This window comes from Ranitomeya variabilis, chromosome 6 (assembly GCF_051348905.1).
Source record: "Ranitomeya variabilis isolate aRanVar5 chromosome 6, aRanVar5.hap1, whole genome shotgun sequence".
In the NCBI taxonomy this organism is placed as follows: Eukaryota; Metazoa; Chordata; class Amphibia; order Anura; family Dendrobatidae; genus Ranitomeya; species Ranitomeya variabilis.
The window spans coordinates 202,235,118-202,257,220 of NC_135237.1; the positions used below are offsets into that span (position 1 = coordinate 202,235,118).

Below are 22,103 nucleotides of genomic sequence, written 5' to 3' on the forward strand. Positions count from 1 at the left end.
CCTGCGATTTCCCTCAGACCAGGGAAACCCTGACTGACCCTCTCCCAGAGTTTACACTGATGGTGTGCATGTCTGGGCCTCCATCCTCACCCTGTCTCCTGTTTCAACCCTAGGCTGAAACCACCACCCGCCACCCAGTGAAGAGACCACACACCAATACCCACAGTTAGCACAGACAAGGATAATGGAAAATATGCACCACGCAGCAGTCACACAGGAATACACTATAAGTGCACAGGGCAAAACAAATACAAATATAGGAAGGAGAAAATATGACAAAGGGAAATACGCCACCAGATACGATACTTCTTCTCCTAAATCACCACTCAAGACCGAGATAACCAAGCACAAGACAGAAGCTATAATCGGCGACGCACAATGTTCAGAAGAACTATTTAAAGGCAGTGGGCGTGACCCAGCTTCCAATCCGAGCACCAGGTAAATTAACCCTGGACCAGCTAGATAAAATCTAGCCGACGCCACTGAGCGCATAGTGGACAAAAGCGGAATTACCGCTGTCTGTCGAACACCCTAGTATGAACAGCATCCGACATGACACGCTGATGGGAGACATAGCTGGCGCCTGTGCTCACAGTTAAAAAAAAAAGTAAAATAATTACATACTTATTCAAATAAAGATAAAAAAAACTGTATACTCACCTAACACCAATTCCCCAATGCCCTCATCTCCTAGAAAAAATTTAAAATAAAAAACCAACATATACACACCTGTCTGCTGTAGTCCACATAATCCCGAGTGTCCCACGGTGTTCTCATGTGTAGAACAGTCACATCCGGAGATATGACTGCTCTACCTAGACGCCAGCGATGCACTGACAGGAGGTAATCGCTCCCGAAATGTGTATCGCTGAGTTGCCATGAAAGAGATCACCAGAGTTCATCAGCTGATCAGCTCCGGTGCTCTCACTTACGGCACCGCTGCATCAGAACTTTGTCAAGGCAGCTCAGTGCTATACACTGTGGGAGTGATTACCTCCTGTCAGTGTATTGCCGGCTGTCTTTGAGAGCAGTCACATCAGTGACTGCTCCCAAAGTCATCAGGATCGTCATGGGACATTATGGACTATCTTCTCTGCGGACAGGTGAGGAATATTGTGGATTATTATTTTATTTTTGTTACAGGAGATGTTGGCATCAGTGGATTAGGCGTTCGGTGAGAATGGTTTAATTAAGATTCAGTAAAGGAGTCTGTGCCATTATTTCAAATACAGGCCTTTATTCTGGGTGTGTGTTTTTTTAATAAAATATCACTATGGGATTACTAATAAATAGGTGTCTTATAAACACCTCTCTATTCCTAACCTGTGGGTTTGATGTCACCTGACAATATAAAGGTGACATCAACCCCACAAATATGAACCCCACTTGCCACCACTACAGGGCAAGTGGGAAGAGTGTTGCTATTCGCCAGATTTGACATATCTTATATGTAGATGTGCCTTTTCTGGGGTAGCTGAGTGCTGATGATTTTAGTCTGGGAGGGGGGCAATATCCAAGGCCTCTTCCTAGGCTATTAGCTCCGCAGCTGAATTATTTACATCTGTTAGCCAGCTTGATTACATGTGGGGATTCCCTAGCAACCAGGCAACCCCCATATGTACTTATGCTGGCTAGCAGATGTAAATCATTCAGCTGTGGTGCTGAAAACTAAATCTCCGAGTACTTACAAATACTCGAAGGACACCCGAGCATGCTCGGGAAATCTCGAGTACCGAGTATATTCGCTCACCACTACTGGTTAGATTTTATAGGGGGACTCTATGTCAATTTTTTTCTGTGGTCTCCCTGTAAACTAGCCTGTAAAGGTTAAGCAAACAGCTGTGAGTTGCTATTTATAGCCTATTGGCACCTTCCCAGAGTATTAACATCAGCCCTCAGCTGTCAGCTTTCCCTCTGCTGTTTCTTAAAATAACGCGGGGCCCACAAACATTTTTTCACTTTTTTCTTTAAAATTAACAATTGTTGTTTGGTTACAGCCTAAGTAGGTTCATTCTGCTAACGCTCCTACATAGGTTGGTGACAATGTGTGCTTGTGGTTGTGTGTGTATTTATGTGTGTGTTAGTGTTTACTTATCGGCTTAGAAATGAGGGTGTCGAGCTGACACCTTTTCATTACTAAACCTAGGGCTGGGTGTCACTGACAGCTGTTGACACCAAGCCCTAATCCCATTACCCTAATGCCACTGCATCAGCATAAAAAAAGGTAGTGTTGTACCAAGAAATTTTTTTCTTAAATTATTATTATTTATTTACAGCGGAGGCGCCAACTGATGAATACTCCCTTGAGCCGCTCCTGCACCCACTGTTATTAGTGACCACAGGTATCAGCTGATGGGAGCAGTGGTCCCATCAGCTGACACCAGTGAACGGAGGTGAACTGTATACCTCTGATCACAGCTGCACACTCATGCTGTCTTTTGACAGCATGGGAATTGCAGCTCTCTGATGGCAGTAAAAATTTTACGGCCAACCAGAAGCTGTGTTTGCCACGCTATTAGGCACATAACAGCACATTAAACAGGTGATGTTCTAGGGCTGAACCCGAACAGTAACAAGGACTTCCTGGTGAAGTCCGCGTTCGGAGTACGTGCCTGAAAAGTAGGTGTTCGGTATGGACGCCGAACCTTACTGTTCAGGTTCGCTCATCTCTAATGTAGAGGCGTCTATAAGACACCCCTATTTCTAACCTCAATAATTAATGGATTATAGGCAGAAAGGTGAGTATAACGTTGCTTTTTTATTTTAATTTTTGTTGAATAAATGGGTAAAAGAGGGCCAGGGAGTTTTAATTTCAAATAAAGGAGTCTGTGTGCTAATTTCAATTAAATTAGTTTGCTCTGTCTTTATTACATTTGACTTTGGGGTTCACAATGGGGGTGTCTCATAGACGCCTCTCCATTAGTAACCCATGGGCTTGATGTCAGCAGCCATAAAACAGCTGACATCGACCCCACAACTATTACTCCACTTTCCAAGCTGTTGTTTTACATTTTTTTATTTCATTAATTAAAATAAATACAATGCGGGGACCACTCTATTTTTGATAACCAGACAAGATAAAGCTGACAGCTTAACGGAGCAGCCTGCAGCTGGTTAGCTAGAATAGGGGGGACCCCATGACATTGTTTTTTAAATGTATTCATTGCACATGCTAGTGAATACTCTTATCATTGTACGCCTGTTTTTGTTGCTATCAGAGAGACCAGGCTTATGATGATGAGAGCAGTACTCTCATCAGTCAATGCCCATAAAGGGCAGTAGTCTTTTCACCGCCAGTCACAGCAGCTGGCTCACATGTTGTAATAGCGAGGGAAACGCAACACACTGACCGGCAGTAACAAGCTTACCACCGATGAGAGCCAGTGTTTCCCGTACTGTCACACAGATGACAATCAGTGAAACGTTCGGGACCCCCATTCATTTGAATCGTGTAAGGGTTTGGGTTTTAGTTCAGGTACTGTTCTGATACCCGAACCAAACTTTTTGTTAATGTTCGGCCAAACCTGACAGAGTTGAACATCCACGGTTCTGTACATGACTATATGGGAGACAATATAGCAACTAGTTTCCATCTATAGAAAACTGAAATTAAAGATAAAGCCTTTGGAGGGTTAAACTGATAAAAAAATGAAAGTATACAAGACATATAGTGGGCTGAAATATTTTTATTTATAATGTGAACACATGACAGCTTATTCTAAAAAGTCAACTGAAATTATAGGTATGCCGTAGCTTAAAGCAATTGTGAACCGCCGCACAACCAGCTCTGCCCTCTCCTAGTGTATCATCACCCATCCCCTGCAGATTGTGAGCCCTCGCGGGCAGGGTCCTCCCTCCTTATGTACCCGTGTGCCTTGTTTTTTTTTTTGCTCATGTCTAATGCATTTGTCTATATTTGCCCCGTACTTCACAAGTAAAGCGCCATGGAATAAATGGCGCTATAAAAATGAATAATAATAATAATAATTGTGGCAGGTCTTTTATGGTAACCATGTGATATGCAGAATATCTTGGCACTATCAAAGCAATCTAAAGAAGTATTTCTATTCACTCTGTGTGGTGGGGAAAGGAAGCAGCTCAGTACCTCGCCCTTCTCATTGGAAGATGAACAGCACTGCTGGTGTCCAAACCATAGATACCTGAGTGTACCATCGGCAGATATCATGCACCTTTACTATTAAGTAGAAGGACACATGCTCAACACCTGCCCTGTAAACAGAACTTTAAACAGTAGTTCTAAGCATAACATGAGGTTACTATTTAGAATTACTTACCTTCTGTTCACGTTCAGCTTGTTTATATTTTAAACTTATAAAATTCAAATCTGACATCTCGGAATCAGTTTGTCGAGCCTCAATCAAACGACTAATATAACGATTCACGCGGGTTCCTGGAGTATTCTGTACGACATTTGTAGAAAATGAAGAACGGTTCCTGAGTTTTTCTGATGCTGTTCTTAAAGCTCTCCTCTAATTTAAAAAAATATGAGAAAAGCCAGTTATAAATAATGATTAGCAAAAGATACTTGTAGTTACAACTATCAATTTAACATGCAGTATAATGAATGTTTTAACAGAGGCCACTCTCAATAACATTTTAATTATTGAACAACTTATTCTTATTTTGTATATTTATCATCAAACTTTGAGTAAAGTATATCTAGTGATAATTGATATGTATGGTAACGCCACCTGCGTTCTTATCAGGAGTAAGGAGGAAACCGTTTTGTGCCACAATAACAATCTATTTACAATATATCTGTCTGTATTATCTGAAACTCATCTACATAATTTAACTAATATATGTGGCTCCTCATGAGCGACTTTGTAAATGTAAAACTTTGCGAACCAGAACTTTACAGGCCTCTAATATTGCAGAAGTTTAATCTAGTACACAAATGAGCATGTGGTGGAACATGTAAAAGATAACTAAAGAGGAACACAAATGACTGTATTTTCTATTTCTCTGCATAAATCACATTTACTGTATAATTTTGCATATAAATAGAGGAGTTGTTGCTAATTTTCTTACCTTATCATCATCCTCACAAGTCATTACATTGGAAAAAGGGATTTCCGCCTTAAACATCTTACGACAGTGCATGAGCTGAACTAGGAGATAGCAGACAGTCTTGAATTTCATCCTTTTGGCAGGCTTTATGTCAGACAGAATCAGTCCAGGAAATATCTGGCAATAGAAAAATACATACATTAAAAACTCCTTAGATTAAAGACGACTTAAAGAAAGTATAAGACATGAAATACATTCACAGTTTATTTAGTTTACTTGCTTATATAGCGAAATTAAATTACATAGCACTCTCGAAACATCATCATCACTGCCCCCATTGGGACTTACAACATGTTTTCGGAGAATATTAGGAAACCGAGGTACCCGGAGTAAAACACATGCAAACATGGGGAAAACATATAAACTCCTTGCAGATTTTGTCCTTGATCCCAACAATCCAGCACTGCAAAACAACAGTGCTAACCACTAAGCCACCGTGCTTTCACAGTTTACAATTGCTCTTTCCTGTAATTACCCACTTTAACAGTATTACAAATAAGTTGATATGCTTTCTTGGCAATCCCAGAATTTATAGTAGCATCATTACTAATCCTTTTTTCCAGATGTCACGATAGCTTACAGTTTATGTCTTATACAGTGCTCAAATTAAAGACATTGTCTTTTACCACAATACAAATGCAGTCCTGAAAGGGCCCTATTAACATTTCATAGCAACTAAATGGAGGATCGATCAACTACATGAAAGAGACAGACAGGCACCCTCAAAAGAATGCACAACAATATTTTAGGCCATCTGCCTTCCTGATTCTAGCTTATGTGAGCGCTATGTATACAATACAGGCTGTGATACTGCTACAGCTGGCCTAGGCATAACGGATAAGGCTGGGCAGGGATGTGTGGCTGACATGGAAGCCTTTGTTTGACCTACATGTACCATGGCAATCCACTGGCACCCAGCAAGTGCACTGTGGGGGTGCCAAGCGGCTCACAAAAAGGTTTCTTCTCCCTATGCCAAATTACATTATTGCACAGTCATAGAGAGCATGTATGCACACTTATAGAGAGATAACTGCCAATCACTGATAGCCCCGCCCACTGGAGCAGAGGTGGAAAGGATGAAAACCCAGGTTATACGGAATCTATGGGCGGCACGGTGGCTCAGTGGATAGCCTTGCAGCACTGGAGTCCTGAGTTCTAATCCCACCCAGGACAACATCTGCAAAGAGTTTGTATGTTCTCCCCGTGTTTGCGTGGGTTTCCTCCGGGTTCTCCGGTTTCCTCCCACATTCCAAACACATACTGATAGGGAATTTAGATTGTGAGCCCCATCGGGGACAGTGATGATAATGTGTGAAAACTGTAAAGCGCTGCGGAATATGTTAGCGCTGTATAAAGATTATTATTAATCTTTTCTAACAATCTTTTCTCCCCAGCTTCCCCTGCTCTGTAATATGCTACATGCAGATTGGACTGCTTTTCCCTGTTGGCAGATACCCTTTAATATTGGACTTTTACTACAAGGATGTGTCAATTTTTTTTTTCCCAACACACACACTTTGTGAAGTAGACAGTTGTGTTTATATTTCTGAAATGTGGAGATTTTTATTTCGTCTTTAAAAAAAGGTACAAAAAAGGCAAAAGAATTTAACAAAAATATAGCTTATGGCTTGTCCATCCAAGCCAGGAAGCACACATTTTCTGACACACAAGCCAGTGTTTCACGATTTCTCTTAAGTAGCAAAATTAGGGCAGAGGAGTATTAAGTTTACCCCCTTCCCACATTATATTGTGAATTAACCTCCTGGAAAGGGGTTCTTTATGTTTGGAGAGGACTCAAGAGCTAAACTCCCTCCATAAATGGCTGATGCTGCCTACATTACATAGCCAGCATCTGCCTTTAAGATAGGCGGCCAAGATACAGTCGCAGTTCTGAACCATTTAGTTGCCGATGACAATCTCTGAAAGTGGCACTGGAGCTCGCATGCCTTGGCTCCAATAGGCGCTCAAAGTGTTACAATGGCAGACAGGTGACTCCTGTGAAACTTAGCAACAGACTGTGCTCAATAGGAGTCTATGATTTTCACTATTTACTGCAATACTTTGGTACTTTGATATCACAGTTTCAAGTTCCCTAGGGGGACTAAAAATTGATGTAAAAAAAGTTGTTAAATTCAAAACACTCAATTTTTTTAAATGATAAAGTAAGGAAAAAAATAAATATATTTGGTATTACCAAGACTCTAAAAGTCTGATCTATCAAAATATAGAAATAAGTATTCCCTTTACACCATTAAGAGATGATAAATCTAAATGCAAAAAAGAATGCTTTTGGGCATCTCACCTGTTTGAAAAAAAAGTAATAGTAAAAAACGAAAACACAAAATTGGTAAGAATAAAAACATTTGCTCACCTTGTAAAAAAACAAGACCTCATTCAGTCATATCAGCAATAAAATCTAAATATTATGAAGCTTGGAAACAAAGTAAGCCTTGTTTACAGTGTATCACGAATAGTAAAATAAATGTATGATTAAGATGCTGTTACTGCAGGATATCTCAGATCAATTCACAGTCACACTGCAGGTTCAGCATCTCCTTATAACCTGAATTATTGTTTTTATTCACGGACTGAGGCTACCACTCCTATTTTCAATGTGCTTCATACTCCACAATCAGATTTTGGACCTTTTCTACCCCCCTGTAAAATGAGCTGTATGCTCTGAGCTCTTGGTCATAAAATCTTAGAAAGGCAGCTGCTTTCCCTGACCTCATCTTTTATATATCCACCAACCACCCCACAGACTGGCTGCACTAGACCATGTGATGGATTAATTGCATTAATGACGTCATGAGGGAAATTGCATCGGGTTATTTTTCTTTGCATTCCTCGCAAATTCAATCATAAATTGTTCAAATTCTTTGGGATGTGCAAATTTCAGGAAATGTCATTCAAAGTTGACTCCCAGAAGATCAATCTGCTGACCTCGACTACACATTAAGTAGAGTTGTGCTGTTTGCATTGTTTCAATGTATTTGCATTTATTGGCAACCAATCTAATATTGATGACAAAAGATGGGAGAATTGATTCCCATGACTCTGGTCCATCGTCCAGGATATTAATCTGTGATCGCTGGATGGGAGGCCTCTGAATTGCCTTACCTCCCAGCATTTCTGGATTTTCTTTTAATTAGCTGGTCTGGCGCAACTTGATGTGTGCATAAAGCTGCAATGATGACATTGTGCCCACCCAATTAATCAAAAGAAAACTCCGACCCGAAATATCAGACCTATATTTTTCTGATAAAAATGAGGGAAACCCAATTAACCACATTATAGTAAGTTTTGTTTGCCGCTCGCTACTGTTGTCCATCATTACACAGATATGTCACTGCAATAATTTGCTCTGTTCTGCTCCTATAATGGAACAGAACAATGGAAATGAAGAATGCAGATGTGAACAGATTGGGCAGTCACGAAGAGTCAGCACTTTGTCTGTCCTCCCACTTCCTGCTATTCTGCCTGTCAAATTTAAAGGAACTACTACTGACAAAGGCTCCAAATATTGTCTCTGACATTTATGTGAGAGTATCCATATTTTCCATCCCACTGAGCACCAGGTGATGGTTGTATTACTTTGTATATAACAGTTACCATCAATTAGCCCTGCAAGGGAAGGCAATCACCATGAATATAGGCTCTGACAGTTGAGTCCACTGTATTCTAACAAATTATTATACTGGTTTAGAATTGCCTCAATACTCTTCCAAACTAGTAAAAGGAATCATTTTAGCTCCACAAAAATAAATTAAGTACTGGAACAGAATTTAGCATCCACGCATAGAGGATTTCCTGTACTCATGATAGTTGGCACGTACAACAAGATGTGTGCTAATAAGATGGTATGTAATCAACATAGATAGGGTTCAGGAAAAAAATATCTGGATATATGCAATGGTCACATTCATGTAGTCATTAGTAGTGTTGAGCATTCCAATACCGCAAATATCGGGTATCGGCCGATATTTGCTGTATCGGAATTCCGATACCGAGATCCGATACTTTTGTGATATCAGGAATCGGTATCGGGATCGATATTAATGTGTAAAATATGAATAAAAATAAAAAATATTGATATACTCACCTCTCCGACGCAGCCTGGACCTTACCGATGTAACCGGCAGCTTCCGTTCCTAAGAATGAGCGCTTGAAAGACCTTAGATGACGTCGCGGCCTGTGATTGGTCGCGTGAGCGGTCACGTGACCGCCACGTGACCAATCACAAGCCGCGACGTCATCTAAGGCTGCAAGGATTGTCTGCCAAGCCATAAAACGCCGCAGCCATCTTTGTTGGGGTCGTGCAGTGACTGGCTTGGCCGCACAGCATAATCCTGAGTATAAGAGACCTGGCGCCGCCCTGCTCGCCGCATTCTGCTCCGGATTCAGCGAGAGTAGGGAGAGCTGCTGTCGAGATAGAGTCAGAATCGTGGTTTTTATAGTTAGTGTAGGTCTGCAACTCTTAAATCCACAACTCCTGAGAAACCAACAGTCCTTTTTAGGGCTAATTCGTGGGTCCCGATATTGCAATGCTAGGAAGGCAAGGCACAGCATATCCACATCAGTGCAAGGCCTGCAGGCACTGTATGTGCGTACATTGCTCCAACTGCATCCCTCCCAAAGCTCCATAACTGTCTGCTGCTGCTGCAGCTTCTTTACCATATACCTAGTTCCATTGTTTTGTTTTTTTTCCCAAAATTCACCCCCCAAAAAATATACAATGTGTTCTGTCAGACTGAGGCCTGTTTACAGACCTTAGTTTGTCAGGCATACGTAGCATTGTTGTTTGTGCTAGCCTTGTGCCACTTTTTTTTTGGTGTTATAAATTCAAGAAAGAAGGCCTCATATATCGGCGTGCTCCAAGTTTTGGCATTTTAGGCCATTTTGCCATGGGTTTTGCTGTCTGTTACTCTAATTATATACAGCACTATTTGGCATTTGAAAAAAAAAAACAGGCCACATATTTGCCAGTGTGGTATTTCGGTGACAGCTTTCATATATCTGCGTGCTCCAAGTTTGGGCATTGTATGCCGGAGGACCACTTTTTTTGCTGTCTGTTACTCTAATTATATACAGCACTATTTAACATAAAAAATCAAAAAGGCCACATATTTACCAGTGTGGTATTTCCGTTACAGCCCTCATATATCTGCGTGCTCCAAGTTTGGGCATGGTAGGCCGATGTACCACTTTTTTTGCTGTCTGTTACCCTAATTATATAGAGCACTATTTAGCTTCAAAAAATATAAAAAGGCAACATATTTGCCAGTGTGGAATTTCCTTTGCTAGGTGAAGAGAATGGGGCATCAGACTGCGCTGCTCGCCTGTTAGGATAATGTACCAGAGAAGTCCAAGAAGATGTAATAGAGAATAGACTTTATTTCTACGCGTTTCGTGGTGATCACACCACTTCCTCAGGACAGTCTATACACATATGCATGTAGAAAAGCCACAGAGACACAATCACGTGTTTCTCAACGCAAGCAATGAATAGCCAGGTCTTTCACAAGGAAGGAACAACCACGGGAAGGGCAGCATCCAATAAAGGAAAACCACCTATGCCAAAACATGGTATCCATCCACAGACAGCTGTTTCGGGGTATTTGCCCCTCATCAGTGTGGAGTAGGAAACTGGCTATTAGGAGCAGTGCCTAGTAAAAAGACTACAAACATGAGGATGAATGACCTCGGGGAGATCAAAACATCCAACACCGTGGAGACACCATAACGTGTTTCTCAACGCAGTCATCCAGAACACTGCCCCCATCCCTTAAGAAAAATATGCAAATGCATGTAGAAAAGCCGCGGAGACACCATCACGTGTTTCTCAACGCAAGCAATGAATAGCCAGGTCTTTCAACGGGAAGGAACAACCACGGGAAGGGCAGCAACCAATAAAGGAAAACCACCTATGCCAAAACATGGTATCCATCCACAGACAGCTGTTTCGGGGTATTTGCCCCTCATCAGTGTGGAGTAGGAAACTGGCTATTCATTGCTTGCGTTGAGAAACACGTGATGGTGTCTCCGCGGCTTTTCTACATGCATTTGCATATTTCCCTGGAGGATGGGGCAGTGTTCTGGATCACTGCGTTGAGAAACACGTGATGGTGTCTCCGCGGTGTTGGATGTTTTAATCTCCTGAGGTCATTCATCCTCATGTTTATAGTCTATACACATACACATACAGGGTCTTGTATTTATAGCAAAAGAAGGCACATGGAGACGCCTCTTTTCAAAAAAACACCACACCCAGTGGGCGGGGAATCTGAATTAAACACATATTCAAACACATATATACATCATAAAACACACAAAACAATAATAAAATATAATTGAGTATAGCACTTAAAACCATTGCTCATGCATGTAAAAATCTAAAAACAGAAAAAACACATTAAAAAGAGTAGTTAAGTAAATGAATAACTTTTGCAAGCTGGGGAGTGCTTGAACCTACGGTATTAAAACATTCTACTGAACCATTGAGCCGTGGGTGGATTTGATTGGATTGCTTTATTTAGTGGTAGTTTCACAAGAGTCTGTGAAATCAAAGAGATAGCAGTGGGAAAAAAAACGAAAAAAGTCCCTGAAAATTTTTTTGTTTCTTTTCCTGTAAACAAATAAATAAAAACAAACGTTATAACGTACAGTGGAATAAAGAGATTCTACAGGGGAACAGAGCAGAATCCATAGAAATATCCAAATCAATTGAACAAATCAGTTGTTTCATTGAGTCCATGGGGATTTATAGTGTTCAGCTTGTGAATCCAGAAGATCTCTTTTCTGTTAAGAGTCTGGACTCAATTAGGATTATCTGGATTATTCTGCTCTGTACCCCTGTAGAACCTCATTATTCCACTGTATGTTATAACGTTTGTTTTTATTTATTTTTTTACATCGGCGTGGCACGTGTCCGGACTTTGATATACTATGGGTAAGCAATGCTGATGGGGGAATGCTATAGGCTCCAGTGATCGTACGCGCACTTACAATGATCCCTGGAATATTTTCGCCTTTAACACTCATTCCCTCATACATAATTATGCACTAAGCACTTTATGGGTTGCATAGTATATCATTGGTTGTCTGGACATTAGTAGCCATCACTACCTGATCCTAGTCTGTAATGTTTTAATTGTTTTGATTAATAAAAGTTACATGTTTCTATACAACTGGACCTATTACTCCGATTTTTCTCGTGTTGATATGTATTAGGTGGGAGTGTCCACCAGGTGTATCTGTAAGACAATCACATGGGGAGTAGTCTTTTTGGCACCTATATACGAGTGTGGCCCTTTATGGTTTTGTTTTACCTATAACAAATATATTTGTTGAGCATTTGAAATAGTGCAGAAGTCCATTTAAAATGGGCAAGGCAAGGGGCAAGGGATGGGGAAGTGGATGTGATGATGATGGTGCATGCAGAGGACGAGGCCGTGGCAAAGGTGAAAGTGAACAACAACAAAGACCCACATCTTCTCACTCGACCTTCCTATCCCAGTTTCTAAGGGACCGCAGCACACCACTACTGAAGCAAGAGCAGTGTGAAATCGTTGTTGGTTGGATAGCGGATAATTCTTCCAGTCACTTAGGCACCACCACCACCACCATGTCTTCCACACTAGTCTGAGTAGCCGTGAGTGTGGCCAGGATATTCCTCACTCTAATCCCCCTTCCTCCCACCATGCTGAGTGCCCTGAGACAACTGATCCCACACTTGGACACTCTGAAGAGCTGTTCAGTTTTCCATTTCTAGATTCAGAACTCTCAGCCAGTCAACTTGAAGTGGTGACAGATGAGATCATATGTTAGAGATGTCCAAAGTTTTGTCCAGCCCCGGTCATTTGAAGGAGATGGTGAGAAAGTCTCAGAAAAGTGGATGATGATGAGACACAATTGCCAGAAAGTCAGGAGGAGGAGCAGGGAGGGGATGTGGAAGACGAGGTGGTGGATGACTTGGTGACTGTCCCAACCTGGCAGGAGGAAATGCAGAGCGAGGGCAGCAGCACACATGGGGAAGGAGGCATATCACCCCAACAGACAGGAAGAAGCAGTGTGGTGGCCATAGACAGAAGGCGTGCATCTGTTCCCTGTAACACCAACATGAGGGAAGTTGCCATTCCAACTGTTAGATTTTCTCGAGTCTGGTTATTTTTTTAAAGACTGCCGATAACCCCAAACAGGCCATTTGCAGCACCTGCCATGCGCTCATCAGCAGAGGTAGCAAAACAACCAACCTGCCACCACCAGCATGATCAGGCACATGGCAGCAAAGCACCCAACTTTTTGGGCCGAACCCCAGGCTCCAGGACCACTGCCTGCAGGTCACGCCACTGCTTCTTCCACTGTTTTGCATAGAAGCAAATCCCCAGTACACCGTGCATGTGAAGATGCCCCTAGCCCTGCACCTGTTGTGGCCCACAGTCAAGCAGCACCATCATTAAGCCCGTCCATGTCCTTGTCCCAGCACAGCCTTCAGTTGTCTATAACCCAGTCTTTGGAACGCAAGCAGAAATACCCAGCCAATGCCCCACAGGCCACAGTCCTAACTTCTAATATTTCTCTTCTGCTTGTGCTAAAAATGCTACCTTTTAGGCTCATTGAGATGGAAGATTTCCGCAACCTGATGGCGGCGGCCGTCCCAAGGTACTTGGTCTCCAGTCGCCACTATTTCTCCTGGTGTGCCATAGCGGCATCACACCAGCATGTGTCCCACAACATTACCTATGCCCTGAACAATGCTGTTACAGGGAAAGTCCACATTACCATGGACACATGGTCAAGAGCTTGTTGGCAGGGATGGTACAACTCACTGACGGCACACTGGGTTAACATACTGGAAGCCGGTAACCAGTCGGACCTTGGGATGGAACACATCCTCCCCATGTGGAGGATTGCTGGCCCTACATCAATCAGGGTTGCCCTCACAGTCTACAGCTCCTGCACCTCCTCCCCCTCCTCTTCATCCTCCATCTCTGAAATCAACACATCAGTCAGAAGCTGGAAGCACTGCAGAACTGCCTCAGCCAAGTGGCAACAGGCTGTGCTGAAGCTAATCTGCATAGGTGACAAACCGCACAATGCAGAAAAGTTGTGGACAGTGCTGAAAGAGTAGTCAGTCAGAAGTTTGGATGACACTGCTGAACCTACAGCCAGGCATGGTCATGTGTGACAATGGCCGTAACCTGGTGGTGGCTCTGAGGCAGAGTGAGCTCACACATATACCTTGCTTGGCCCATGTGCTTAACCTCGTGGTTTAATGTTTTCTGAAAAGCTACCCAGAGCTGCCGGATCTGCTAGTGAAAGTACGCCATCTGTCTACCCATTTTAGTAATTCAGCTACAGTTTCAGCCACCCTTGACGTGCTTCAGCAGCATTTGCAGCTTCCAGCTCACCAGGTGGTGTGTGATGTCCCCACGCACTGGAACTCTACGCTGCATATGATGGAGAGGATATGTGAGCAGAAGAGGGCAGTTGTTGACTACCAACATCAACAAGGCCTTTGATATTCAGTACAGACTCCACACGTAAGACCTCAGGAGTGGACATGGATGTCCAACATGTGTACCATCCTCCAAAACTTTGAGGACTGCACCAAGATGGTGAGCGGCCATAATTAGCATCACCATCCCGCTTCTCAGCATTCTGAAAACCTCTCTGCTCACAATTAAAGAGGATGCATTGCAGGCAGAGCATGAGGACATGGAGCAAGGAACCATACAGGCGGATTACACTAAGCCCAGCCTCATGTCTTCTCAACATGGATTGGTAGTCAATGAGGAGGAGGCTGTTGAGCAAGAACAGGAGCTACTGTCATGACCTATAGATGGTATTACAAACACAGCTGTCATACCGTCTATTCAGCGGGGATGGCCTGAGGACAGGGAGGAGGAGGAGGACAGCATGGTCAGTCATCCTGTTGGTGAGGACACGGAAGTCTTCCCTGTTAGCAGACGTCAGAATTTGTTGTACAACCAAGGACTCCAAGCGAGAGAGACAGAAGTACAATCCAGCTCAGGCAAGGGAACAATGGCAAAGTTCTGGGACAGTTTTCTCAGACCCTCCCATCGTGACAGCACAGAGGCAAGGGTTGCTGTCACAACAAGTGCAATATTTGGGAAGATGGTGAGGGAGTACCTTGCAGATCGTACAAACATCCTCCATGATTCCTCTGTGCCTTTTAATTATTGGGTATCCAAGCTGGACACATGGCATGAACTGACTCTCTATGCCTTGGAGGTCCTGGCCTGCCCTGCTGCTAGCATTCTGTCAGGGCGGGTTTTTAGTGCCGCTGGTGGAATTATAACAGATAAGCGCATCCGCTTGTCAACTGAAAATGCTGACAGGCTGACTCTTGTAAAAATGAACAAGGGCTGGATTGGGAAAGACTTCTGTACACCACCAAGTGAAAACAGCAAAACATAATCTCTCTTTTGGGGAGGTGTATTCTCATGCACCTCTTCACAACCACACATGTGTATACGCTTCCAGATTTAGTCTGTTTGTTGTTATCCTCCTCCTTATCCTCATCCTCATCATCCAGAACCACTGGATGACCAGGGTGAACGTGCTCTGTACTGTTATAAGCTGGTGAATTTTGGGCAAGGGGGCTGTGACGGCACTATTTTATTTACTAAAAAAAGGACCCCACATTGTGGAATTGGGCATTGTATTACATTGGGCCAACTTCTTAATTCTGTCTCCTGCAATGTGTCCTTTAACTCCTTAAGCCCCGAGGGTGGTTTGCATGTTAATGACCGGGCCAATGTTTACAATTCTGACCACTGTCCATTTATGAGGTTATAACTCTGGAATGCTTCAACGGACCTGGTGATTCTGACACTGTTTTCTCGAGACATATTGTACTTCATGATAGTTGTAAAATTTCTTTGATATTACCTGCGTTTATTTGTGAAAAAAATGGAAAGTTGGCGAAAATTTTGCAATTTTCCAACTTTGAATTTTTATGCCCTTAAATCACAGAGATATGTCACACTACATACTTAATAAGTAACATTTCCCACATGTGTACTTTACATCAGCACAATTTTGGAAACAAAACTTTTTTTTGTTAGGGAGTTATAAGGGTTAAAATTTGACCAGCAATTTCTCATTTTTAAAACATTTTTTTTAGGGACCACATCACATTTGAAGTCATTTTGAGGGGTCTATATGATAGAAAATAACCAAGTGTGACACCATTCTAAAAACTGCACCCCTCACGGTGCTCAAAACCACATTCAAGAAGTTTATTAACCCTTCTGGTGCTTCACAGGAATTTTTGGAATGTTTAAAAAAAAATGAACATTTAATTTTGTTTCACAAAAAATTTACTTCAGCTCCAATTTGTTTTATTTTACCAAGGGTAACAGGAGAAAATGGACCCCAAACTTTGTTGTACAATTTGTCCTCAGTACCACGATACCCCATATGTGGTGGTATACCACAAACCAAGTGCTTCACAGAAGTTTATAATGTAGAGCCGTCAAAATAAAATATAATATTTTTTCACAAAAATGAACTTTTTGCCCTCAATTTTTTATTTTCCAAAGGGTACCAGAAGAAATTGTACCCCAAAAGTTGTTGTGCAATTTGTCCTAAGTACGATGATACCCCATATGTGGGGGTAAACCACTGTTTTGGTGCATGGTAGAGCTCGGAAAGGAAGAAGCACCCTTTGACTTTTCAATGCAAAATTGGCTGGAATTAAGATGGGATGCTATGTTGCATTTGGAGAGCCCCTGATGTGCCTAAACATTGAAACCCCCCACTAGTGACACCATTTTGGAAAGTAGACCCCCAAGGGATCTTATCTAGATGTGTTGTGAGAGCTTTGAACCCCGAAATGTTTCACTACAGTTTATGACGCAGAGCCGTGATAATAATTTTTTTTCCACAAAAATTATTTTTTAGCCCCCAGTTTTGTATTTTCCCAAGGGTAACAGGAGAAGTTGGACCACAAAAATTGTTGTGCAATTTGTCCTGAGTACGCTGATACCCCATATGTGGGGGGTAACCACTGTTTGGGCGCATGGCAGATCTCGGAAGGGAAGGAGCGCCATTTGGAATGCAGACTGTGATGGAATGGTCTGCAGGCGTCACATTGTGTTTGCAGAGCCCCTAATGTACCTAAACAGTAGAAACCCCCCAAAAGTGACCCCATAAAGGAAACTAGACCCCCCAAGGAACTTATCTAGATGTGTTGTGAAAACTTTGAACAACCAAGTGTTTCACTACAGTTAATAATGCAGAGCTGTGAAAATAAAAAATCATTTTTTCCTACAAAAACATTTTTTTAGCCCCCCAAATGTTTATTTTCCCAAGGGTAACAAGAGAAATTGGACCCCAGAAGTTGTTGTCCAATTTGTCTGAGTACGCTGATACCCCATATATGGGGGCACCACCGTTTGGGCGCATGGCAAATCTCGGAAGGGAAGGAGCGCAATTTGGAATGCAGACTTAGGGTATGTGTCCACGGTCAGGTTTGCTTCAGGCTTTGGTCAGGATTTTATGCAGGTAAAATCCTGACCAAAAATGCACCTGAGGTCACTGGCAGGTCACCTGCGGTGTTCCTGCGTGTTTTGCTCATTGTAGAAACATGCTGCGTTCTGAAAAAATGCGACGCATGTGTGTTTTTGCGGGAAAAACGCATGCGTTTTTTAATGCACAGTGGAGATGGGATTTCATTAAATCCCCTCCACTATGCTGTAACATCTGGACGCGGCGTTTTTGACGCTGCGGCTCAACGCTGCGTCAAAAACGCAGCGTTTCCTGAACGTGGACACATACCCTTAGATGGAATGGTCAGCAGGTGTCACTTTGCGTTGGCAGAGCCCCTAATGTACCTAAACAGTAGAAACCCCCCAAAAGTGACCCCATATTGGAACCTAGACCCCCCAAGGAACTTATCTAGATGTGTTGTGAGAACTTTGAACCCCCAAGTATTTCACTACCGTTTTTATAACGCAGAGCCGTGAAAATAAATATCATTTTTTTCCTATAAAAATGTTTTTGAGCCCCATAAATTTTTTATTTCCCAAGGGTAACAAGAGAAATTGGACCCCAGCAGTTGTTGTCCAATTTGTCCTGAGTACGCTGATACCCCATATGTTGGGGTAAACCCCTGTTTGGGCGCATGGGAGAGCTTGGAAGGGAAGGAGCACTGTTTTACTTTTTCAACGCAGAATTGGCTGGAATTGAGATCGGACGCCATGTCGCGTTTGGAGAGCCCTGATGTGCCTAAACAGTGGAAAACCCCAATTCTAACTGAAACCCTAACCCTAACACACCCCTAACCCTAATCCCAACCACACCCCTAACCCCAACCGTCACACACTAAAAGACGCTTTTATTGCAAAAAATATTTTTTTGCGTTACCACATTTTGAGAGCTATAATTTTTCCATATCTTGGTCCACAGAGTCATGTGAGGTCTTCTTTTTTGCGCGTCGAGTTGACGTTTTATTAGTAACATTTTCGGGCACGTGACATTTTTTGATTGCTTTTTATTCCGATTTTTGTGAGGCAGTATGACCAAAAAACAGCTATACATGAATTACTTTTTGGGGGGAGCGTTTATACCATTTCGCGTTTGGTAAAATTGATAAAGCAGTTTTATTCTTCGGGTCAGTACGATTACAGCGATACCTCATTTATATATTTTTTATGTTTTGGCGCTTTTATACGATAAAAACTATTTGATAGAAAAAATTATTACTTTTTTTATTTTTTTCACTGATAACGCTGTATGGCAGCTCGTTTTTTGCGAGACAAGATGACGTTTTCAGCGGTACCATGGTTATTTATATCCGTCTTTTTGATCGCGTGCTATTCCACTTTTTCTTCAGCGGTATGATAATAAAGCGTTGTTTTTTGCCTTGTTTTTTTTTTATGGTGTTCACTGAAGGGGTAAACAAATGGGACAGTTTTATAGGTCGGGTCATTTCAGATGCGCCGATACTAAATATGTGTACTTTTATTGTTTTTTATTTTATTTAGATAAAGAAATGTATTTATGGGAATGATATATATATTTTTCTTTATTTAGGAATTATTATTTTTTTTACACAACTAAATACTTTTTTTTTTACTTTATAACATTGCCCCAGGGGGGAATCATGTTATAAGGTCAGATCGCTGATCGGACACTTTGCAGAGCACTGTGTCAGATCAGCGATCTGACGTGCACTGCTCCTGGCTTACCAGCGCTTGCTCTGAGCAACTGTCGAAGGTGCAAGATCTGAGGAACAAATGGAGGAGGAAGAGGTGTTGGGCAAGCAACTGTCAGATGAAGAGGATAATCCTCCCCTCTCATTTGTTCATGATTAGCGGGAGGGGACATAGTAAATGAGCCTCATTGTTACCCAGCCACCAACACAGCATGGGCTTGGACCTCATGGGAGAGCCTGACATATGAGTGCCTTCTTGCTGCACTATCTGCAACATGATCCCTGTATAGTTATGATTAGGAATAATGATGACTACTGGGTTGCCACTTTATTAGATCCACATTATAAAACCAAATTTTGCCTTATGATTCCTGCCCTAGAATGGGATCCACGATTGCTGGAGTATCAAAACACGCTTATACACAACCTTAAGAGAGCAAGAGAGCTTTTCCCCAAGACAGCAGTGAAGCACACAGTTCACATCGCAGCTGTAGGCTTCCAACCTCCCGCACGTCAATTCGTCAATGCCAAAACATTAGCAGCAGCAGCAGTGGTGGAGGTGGAAGAAGCAATTTATGTGCATCCTTTGACACTTTTTTTAGACCAACTCGTGCACCAGCACAAGAGTCCAAGTCTTACACGTGGTGAACGAATGGAGAGGATGGTGCCGAAGTACCTAGAACTAAATATCAATACCATCAGGGAGGGTTCGGACCCTTTCACATTTTAGTCTTCCAAAATTGATGAGAGGCCTGAGCACACCTCAGAAGCCGTGGAGCTTTTTTCATGCCTGGCAGCCTGAGTTCTCTCAGAACGTGTCTTCAGCACTACTGGTGGTGTCCTGAAGGATAATCACAGCCATCTGTCCCCTGATTCATTAAGATGAGATATCAAGGATCTCCAAGGACTTTTGCAACCCAATCGCAGACTGTACAGTCTAGGTGATATTGCATTTTTTAGTGTAATGCGTTAATGTCACGTAACTGCACTCCGTGATATCTTTAATGTGGCTTCTGTGCCTGATGTGGCTGCAGCTGATGTTAACACAAATTTGTGGAAATGTGAACAGTCATGGTTGATCTACATCTGCTGGGTTAGCTGTACTGGAAGATGTCTTGGTTCCAATTATACTATTTCTATTCTCGTGACAGTTATTCCACTTCGGTGGTGTCAGTCACTCAGTTTTTAAAATGTAAACACTCCTGGTTGGGTGTCCATCTGCTGTATTGGGTGTAGTGGAAGACCTGTTGGTCCCTATTATACTATTTCTACTGTGGTGAAATTGATGCCACTTCTGTGGTGTAAGGCCCTCACTTCTTTAAATGTGAACACTCCCTGTTGGGTGTCCATCTGCTGTATTGGGTGTAGTGGAAGAACTGTCTGTCCCTATTATACTATTTCTACTGTGGTGAAATTGATGCCACTTCTGTGGTGTAAGGCCCTCATTTCTTTAAATGTGAACACTCCCTGTTGGGTGTCCATCTGCTGTATTGGGTGTAGTGGAAGAACTGTCTGTCCCTATTATACTATTTCTACTGTGGTGAAATTGATGCCACTTCTGTGGTGTAAGGCCCTCATTTCTTTAAATGTGAACACTCCCTGTTGGGTGTCCATCTGCTGTTTTGGGTGTAGTGGAAGAACTGTTAGTCCCTATTTTACAACTTCTGCTGTGGAGAAATTGATGCCACTTCTGTGGTGTCTGCCAATAATTTTTGGACGTGTGAACACTCCTGGTTGGGTGTCCATCTGCTGGATTGGGTGTAGTGAAAGACCTGTCAGTCCCTATTATACTATTTCTACTGTGGGGAAATTGATACCACTTTGGTGGTGTCTGCCAATAATTTTTGGAAATGTTAACACTCCTTGTTGTGTGTCTATCTGCTGTATTGGGTGTAGTGGAAGAACTGTTTATCCCTATTATACTATTTTTACTGTGGTGAAATTGATGCTACTTTGGTGACGAATGGCCCTCATTTCTTTAAATGTGTACACTCATTCTTGGGTTTTTATCTGCTGCATTGGGTGTAGTGAAAGACCTGTGGGTCCTTATTATACTATTTCTACTGTGGTGAAATTGATGCCACTTTGGTGGTGTCTGTCAATAATTTTTGAAAATGTGAACACTCCTGGCTGGGTCTCCTTCATGTGCGTTGCCTGTAGCAGTAGGCCTCCGAGACCGTCAGGCCTCCACTTCCTTGGACTCAACTACCAGTGTATCATTACATTTTTCTGACAATTGTAGTCTAGAAAACTGATATTTGTGCTACCTGAATGTGGCTCAGCATGCAAGCAGATAGAGGTGTTGCATGTGGTATCAGGGCTCCCAGCAAAGGGGCCCTACACCGATCCCTCACCCACCTTATCTTACTGTGATGTTCAATTGAAAGCTGTAAATGCTGTCCCAGACCCCGATACCTCATGCCTGGCTGATTGCCGTAGTGCAATGCTAAAATCTGTACTGTGGGTGAATTAAGACCAATTTCCTGATGTCTGTCCCTCATTTGATGTGTTTTGGCAGTATTTGGGTGTTGTACATGTGTTTGTTTTTGCCTCCCATTGACGTGAATGGCTTTCTGTGAATATTAGACTAATTAATCGGCGAATATTGCAAATTCGGCGAATGTAATCCGAACCGAATATTGAAATATTCGCTCATCTCTACATATGACATCATTGTCATTCGCTGTCGAGTCCATGCTTGAAATGGATGGTAGGACAAAAGTGTTTTTTTTGTTGTTTTTTTTTAATTGAAAGCGGCAAGCCCCAATATGTTTCAAAGGCAGGACAGAGACACATGGGACATGTGGACACAATGGAGACAGATGGGACA

The 22,103-nt window shown here is 42.4% G+C and overlaps 1 protein-coding gene across 1 annotated transcript in view; it reads right to left on the reverse strand.

The window, feature by feature from the left end:
• The window catches only part of ADCY1 (adenylate cyclase 1), an 839,277-nt gene that overhangs the window by 208,648 nt on the left and 608,526 nt on the right, over positions 1 to 22,103 (reverse strand). Inside the window, exons 8-9 of the mRNA XM_077269394.1 lie at positions 5,053 to 5,208; positions 4,296 to 4,490 (exon numbers count right to left, since the gene is read on the reverse strand). Coding sequence (XP_077125509.1) covers positions 4,296 to 4,490; positions 5,053 to 5,208 — 351 coding nt within the window. The remainder of the gene's footprint in view (positions 1 to 4,295; positions 4,491 to 5,052; positions 5,209 to 22,103) is intronic.